At 37.6% G+C, this 7,259-nt stretch overlaps 1 protein-coding gene across 1 annotated transcript; it reads left to right on the forward strand.

Annotated features, from left to right (window-relative positions):
- The first annotated feature begins 1,698 nt into the window (after positions 1–1,698).
- LOC105795727 (uncharacterized) lies at positions 1,699–2,663 on the forward strand. The gene is made up of 2 exons (XM_012625390.1): positions 1,699–2,092; positions 2,203–2,663. The coding sequence occupies exons 1-2, from the start codon at positions 1,699–1,701 to the stop codon at positions 2,661–2,663; spliced, it is 855 nt and encodes a 284-aa protein (XP_012480844.1).
- Positions 2,664–7,259: the final 4,596 nt, after the last annotated feature.

A 7,259-nucleotide genomic window follows, 5' to 3' on the forward strand; every position in this document is an offset into this window, starting at 1 on the left:
ACCCCTGATGCAGAACCAAAATGTTAATGACCCATTGTTGCAGCAAGACGAACAAAAACAAAATAGGACTATACGAGATTTTGTAGTACCTGTCTTGGATGACTTACAACCCTGTGTTCTTAGGCCAACAATTCAAGCTGGAAATTTTGAACTCAAGCCAGTAATGTTCCAAATGCTGAATTCTAATGGGCAATATGCTGGGCTGCCACAGGAAGATGCACGAGAGCATCTAAAATCATTTTTATTGATTTGTGTTTCTTTTAGTCAACAAGATGTTCCTAATAACGCTTTAAAGATGCAATTATTTCCTTATTCCTTCTAGGGAAGAGCTCGTACATGGTTCTTTGGGTTACCTATCGAATCAATTACTTCTTGGAATGCACTAGCAACACAGTTTGTTTTACGATTTAACCCACCGATAATGAATGTTCGTCTCCAAAATGATATTATAGCTTATCATCAACTGGATGATGAAAATCTTCACAACACATGGGAACATTATAAATCTTTGCTTCGACGTTGTCCCATGCATAGCATTCAATAGGAAACACAAATTGAGATTTCCTATAATAGGTTGAATTCACACATGAGGAATCTTTTCAATGCATCAGCCAATGGTCCTTTGCTGGATTGTACTTATACTGATGCTATTGGAATTCTGGAGAAAATATCTCAGATTGATTATCAATATCTTATTTCTAGAGTTGCACAAGCAAAAGCTACTCTGAGAGTTATTGAATTGGATACAATATCTGTACTGAGTGCTCAAGTTTCTTCTCTTGAAAATATGATAAAAAAATATGCAAGGGACTAGTGACGTTGCACCTATACAAGTCGATCAACAAGTTGATGTTCCTACTTTTTGTTGTGAGATTTGCAGTGACAACCACAACTATGAAGAATGTCCACAACATGCAGAAAATACCTCTTATGTTAGTAACATCTGCAACAATTCTTATGGCACCTTTTATAATAAATTTGCACGCGACCAATAGTCTTAGGGAACTCAGAATGCTGGAAAAAATGTTGCGACATTTCGATATGGGAATATATCTCCTCAAGGTAATTATAATTCAAGACAAAGGAATTACAATCAACAACAGTAGAACTATAATCAGAGCACTCAAATGCATCCACAACAAGGCTAGATGCATGCACACCAGACCTAGACGCATCCACAACATTCTTCAATACCGAATCAGCATGGTCCAAAACATCGACGACAACAATACACGCAAGCTTCTTCTTCTGACCCGTTAGCTGCTCTTGAGGCTTTAATGAGGGAGCATATGACTCGTACAGAAGCTATTACGCAAGGGAACTTATCTTCTATTCAGGCATTAGAGGCACAATTAGGACAACTTGCTTCGAGTCTGAATACTCGACCACCGAGCACACTACCTAGTGACTCGAAAAATCCTAATCCGAGGGGGAAGAAGACTGTAAGGCTATCACTCTTAGGAGTGGTAAAAAAATTGATGAGCCGACTACAAACTCTATTGTAGCACCTCAAGATACTAGTGTACCGATCCCTGGTAAGAAGGCTGAATCTGAAGAGCCTGCCAATGTACCAAACAAAAAAGTTCCACAAACTATCACCCATATACCTCATGCCCGACCCTCGAAACTGTTGATGCAATCAAGGGTGTCGGTGTAATCATATATATCTCTACCTTTACCTTTCCCACACAAAGATTCATGGAGAATGAAAATGCCAAGCAATACCAACAGCTCCTAGACACACTGATGAAACTTAATGTCAATATTCCTTTAGTAGACGCTCTTGTGCAAATTTCAAATTATGGGAAATTTATGAAGGAGCTCTTGTCCAAGAAAAAGAAGCTCAGTGATATGGAAACTACTGCACTCACAAAGGGCTGTAGTACTATTTTGACAAATCAATTACACCCCAAAATGAAAGATCCTGGGAGCTTTACTATCCCATGTCCCATTGGCAACAATTATTTAGGCAAGGCCTTATGCGACTTAGGAGCTAGCATCAATGTAATGCCACTATCTACTTTCAAAAAGTTGGGAATTGGTCACATGAAACCTACTACAGTGACATTGCAACTAGTTGATCGATCTTTGGGTCAACCTGAAGGAAAAATTAAAGATATCTTAGTTCATGTGGATAAATTCATTTTTTCGGTTGATTTTATCTTAGTTCGTGTGGATAAACTCTTATTGATGTTTACAAAGGTGAACTGACCATGCGACTTAACGATGAGCACATTACCTTCAGTGTTTTCAAATCTATTCAATGCAATGACAAAGAAGAATGTCATATTGTCGATGTGCTAGATGATTTAATTGCAGAAGAATTCAACGACCAAAGCATAATACTTTCTGAGAAGTTTGCAATGACATTTGATGATGAATTTGTAGATGATTGTGACAGCATGGTTGAAGCTAATAATATTGAACTTAGGCATGGATGGCAGATCGAATCCTTAGACTTAGCCAACAGAACAACTCCAATTTTCAAACCATCTATTGATGAAGCTCCTACTCTAGAATTGAAACCGTTACCTACTAATCTTAAATACGTTTTTCTTAGTAATAAGAATACTCTCCCCGTTATTGTCTCCACAACATTGGATGTAACTCAAGAAGAGAAATTGGTCCATATTTTTAAGCAACATAAACGAGCTATTGCTTAGAGTGTTGTTGATATTCGAGGCATCAGTCCATCTTTTTGCATGCACAATATCAAGTTAGAGGATGAAGGCAAACAATAGATTGAGCAACAAAGAAGATTAAACGAGAAGATGAAGGAACTTGTTAAGAAAGAAATTAAAAAATGGCTTGATGTTGGAATTATTTACCCTATTTTTTATAGCAATTGGGTAAGTCTAGTGTAATATGTTCCTAAAAAAAGTGGCATCACTGTGGTTAGCAACGATAAAGACGAATTAATTGTTACACCCATTCCTACAGGATGGCGAGTCTATATGGATTATCGCAAACTTAATGCTGCCACTAGGAGGGACCACTTCCCACTTCCTTTCATTGACCAAATTTTGGATAGCCTTGCTGGAAAAGCCTGTTACTGCTTCTTAGATGGCTATTTTGGATACAATCAGATTGCCATTACACGGAGGATCAAGAAAAAAACTACTTTCACTTGTCCCTTTGGTACTTTCACTTTTCGCTGAATGCATTTCGATCATTGCAATGCACCAGCCAGATTTCAAAGGTGCATGATGGCAATATTCTCAAATATGGTTGAAGACTCCTTAAAGGTGTTTATGGATGATTTCTCAGTCTATAGGAATAATTTTGATCATTGTACTGACAATTTGGATAAAGTATTGCAGCAATGTGACGATACACATCTTGTTCTAAATTGGAAAAATGTCATTTCATGGTGAGTGAAGGCATTGTGTTACGCCATCGTATCTCTAGTCAAGGTATTGAAGTAGATTAAGCTAAAATGGAAATCATTGATAAATTACCTCCACCGAAAATGTGAAAGGTATTCACAGTTTTCTTGGGCATACGGGGTTTTACCGAAGATTTATTAGAGATTTCTCAAAAATTGCAATGCCCTTATGCTTATTGTTGGAACAAAATGGAAAATTCTTCTTGGACGATGCATGTCTAGAGGCATTCATTCAATTGAAGATGCAGCTAGTAAATGCACCCATTGTCGTATCACCCGATTGGTCTCAACCTTTTGAAGTTATGTGCGATGTAAGCGACTTTGCTGTGGGTGCTATTTTAGGACAACACAAGGGAAAAATATTTCACGTCATCTACTATGCTAGTAAAACTCTTACAGAGGCTCAAATAAACTATACCACTACAGAGAAAGAATTATTGGTTGTAGTCTTTGCTTTTGACAAGTTTCGTTCTTATCTTGTTGACGCAAATGTTACCGTATTTACTGATCACTTAGCGTTAAGATATCTTTTTACAAAGAAGGATGCAAAACCAAGATTGATATGCTGGATATTACTATTGCCAGAATTTAACATCGAGATAAAAGACCGTAAGGGTTCAGAGAATCAAGTTACAGATCATCTATCTTGATTGGAAGTTGGCAGCGAAGATGGAAACATGCTTCAAATTATTGACGCATTCCCAGATGAGAAGTTATTTGCTGTAGATGCAACCCCTTGGTATGCAGATTTAGTTAATTATCTAGTGTGTAAAAAACTCCCATTGGGTGTCACTAGACATAAAAAAAAGATTTATCCGTAAAGTAGTGAAGTATCATTGGAACGAACCATATTTATTCAAGGTATGCAATGACAACATTTTTTTGTGTTGTGTTCCGGAAGAGGAGATGGTTTCATTCCTGAAGCAATGTCATAATGCTCCTTATGGAGGTCATTTTGGTGGCATGCAAACTGCTGCTAAGGTTCTCCAATTAGGATTCTACTGGCCTTCATTATTCAAATATGCCCACAATTTTGTGATTCAATGCGACAGGTGTCAAGGCACAGGTTCTATATCTCGACACAATGAAATGTTGCAGCAGCCAATTATGGAGGTTGAATTGTTTGATGTTTGGGGTATGGATTTTATGGGACCATTTCCAAGTTCAATTGGAAATCTTTATATATTAGTAGTTGTTGACTACGTCTTGAAGTGGTTTGAAGCCATTGCAGTCCCAAAGGATGATGCAAAGACAGTGCTTAATTTTATTCACAAACATATACTCACTCGCTTTGGCACACCAATGGCATTGATTAGTGATCAGGGTACACACTATCATTGCAACCAAGTGGCAGACGCACTGAAAAGATATGGATTCAAGCATAGAATGACTACTAATTATCATCCGCAAACTAATGCACAAGTCGAAGTGACAAATTAACAAATTAAAACCATACTTGAGAAGGTTGTAAACCTTTCAAGGAAAGATTGGTCTTCCAAACTGGATGACCCTTTATGGCCATTGCGAACAACATACAAAACTCCATTAGGGATGTCGCCGTATCAAATGGTTTTTGGAAAGCATGTAACTTACCAGTTGAAATGAAACACAAAGCAATGTGGGCAATTAAGCAAGTGAACATGCACTATGAAGCTACTAGAAAGAAAAGGTTGTTGGATATCACTAAACTAGATGAGATTAGGTGAAACACCTATCAAAACGCTGAAATTTACAAGGAAAAGACCAAAAGATGGCATGATAGAATTATTTTACAGTGACAACTTATAACGAGTCAGCAAGTTTTATTATTCAATTCTAGAATAAAACTGCACCCGAGTAAATTACACTCACGTTGGTCTGGACCTTTCGAAGTTGTTGAAGTATTTCCTCATGGTGCTGTCACAATCAAATATTTAAATGATGGACACCAATTCAAAGTGAATGGTTAATGATTGAAACATTATCTTGGAAATATTGATCAAAATAAGGTAGAGACCATTAAATTGGTCGAACAATTTTAATTTGAATTTTTTTTCTCTGCAATTTATTACTAGGTAATTTTATTTTATTTTTTCTTCTATTCAAGATTGTTTTATTATTTTTATTTTTATTTTTATTTTTGCAGAATAATTAGGTACCATTGTCGGTGCACTTGGACTTTATTGTCAACGTAGTTCGTACCATTGTATTGTTGCTTCTGACTTAGCAAGAATGAGGATAGCTCAGGAAATTCAGATCCCAAAGTTTGACCAAAAGTCACCTAGCTGTTCGATCTGTCTGATAGGGCACAATTCTCATTGGACGTAATTACTCTCGCTAGCTTTATGCCCTTTTAAAAAATCACGTCTTTTCATCTTTCATCTTCTTCTTACACTCACAATAAACCCCTTTTCACAGTGCCGACTGTGAAACACCCAAGCAACCATTTCTATTCACTTTCTCTTCCCCAAGTTTGTACCTTTACACTTTTAAATTATCTTTACTCCACAAAACAAGCAAAATATGGAAAGAATGAGAGGATCAGTCAAGAAAGCCACCAAGCCTATTAAAGAACACTCATCCTCTGCAACTGCAGTTCGTAAGTAGAAATCCTCCGGGCCAAAGAAGAAAAAGGATCCGGTGATCTTTTTAATGAAAGCGACCAAAGGCCAACTTCAAAACAACATCTTAAGGCAAAACTTCCACCCAGAATAGGGCATTCTCCTTTCATAACAACAAGACTTGGGAAAAATAGTTTCTAGAACCATTTCTAAGTTGAAGTGGGAAACTTTCTACACATATCCTGGAAGCTATTCTCTTTCATTGGTACGTGAGTTTTACGCTAACCTTCATGACCATGAGTTGGAGTTTATTTTTGTTCGAAAAGGTTTAATCCCATGGGATGCTACAAAAATCAATGATATGTACAACACTAACGTGGATGTCAACGAATACTCCAAGTTTATTAAGGTTATCACAGACGAAAAAAGGAACCTGTTGGTGAAGAATTTATGTTTTGAATAAGCATTTTGGATAGGTTTACATCAAAAGAACTATACGATGCACTGTCGCTTCTTGACACTGCAAAGCAAAATCTAATTTCATTTTGTCAACTGCAGGTTACTATCATCCACTCACAGCACCACAATCAACCTCGATAGAATGTGCCTCATACATTCTATTGCCAAGGGCAGAAAGATTGATGTTCGCGCAGTTCTCCACTAGGAAATTACTGATTGCACCGCAAGGCAAAATGGAACTTTGGTTTTCCCATTGTTGGTGATGCTACTGTGCCAGTAGAAAGGGATTGTGCCCCGTGATGATGAAGAGATCTTGGAGAATAAGGGCTCGATCAATAAAGCATCCATTGAAAGAATGACTCATGACAAAAATACACCGACAATGAAGGAGACAGAGACCAACAAGACAAGGAAGGGCAAAACCAAAGTAGAAAGCAATGGAACACACTTAACTGCAGAGACATCATTGCTGCGCAAAATGAAAGATATCGAGAAGTTGGCCAATTCCATCAGCAATAAGCAGATCAGGCTTGTTGCTACAATAGAAGATATGGGCAGATCACAATATTTGTTATACGCTTATACCAGGACCTATAACAACTCTATTTTTGTCACATTATGTCAGTTAAGCCCAACCCCACTCCCATAATTTCCAGTGTTTCCACCGATTATCTGAGAGCATAAACCCTCCTCCGAGGAAGATGACCTAGGGGACCAAGACAGATTGGTGGAATCCCCTCCCGTTGTGCACATCTCTAATATTGAAAAAGAATAAGACTCAAGGGATATTGAGGAGTGCATGCGACGAATTGATAACCTGGTCGAGGGTGACTTCATTACTGGTCAAGAGGCATCTACTGTTAAGGAGGAAGTTG

Source organism: Gossypium raimondii, chromosome 3 (assembly GCF_025698545.1).
Source record: "Gossypium raimondii isolate GPD5lz chromosome 3, ASM2569854v1, whole genome shotgun sequence".
In the NCBI taxonomy this organism is placed as follows: domain Eukaryota; kingdom Viridiplantae; phylum Streptophyta; class Magnoliopsida; order Malvales; family Malvaceae; genus Gossypium; species Gossypium raimondii.

Bases quoted from the DNA above. Each gene is read 5' to 3' on its own strand.
- LOC105795727 (XM_012625390.1), top strand. From the start codon at position 1,699: ATGGAGAATGAAAATGCCAAGCAATACCAACAGCTCCTAGACACACTG. The intron at 2,093-2,202 runs GTCAACCTGAAG...ATGTTTACAAAG, and splicing joins ACTAGTTGATCGATCTTTGG to GTGAACTGACCATGCGACTT.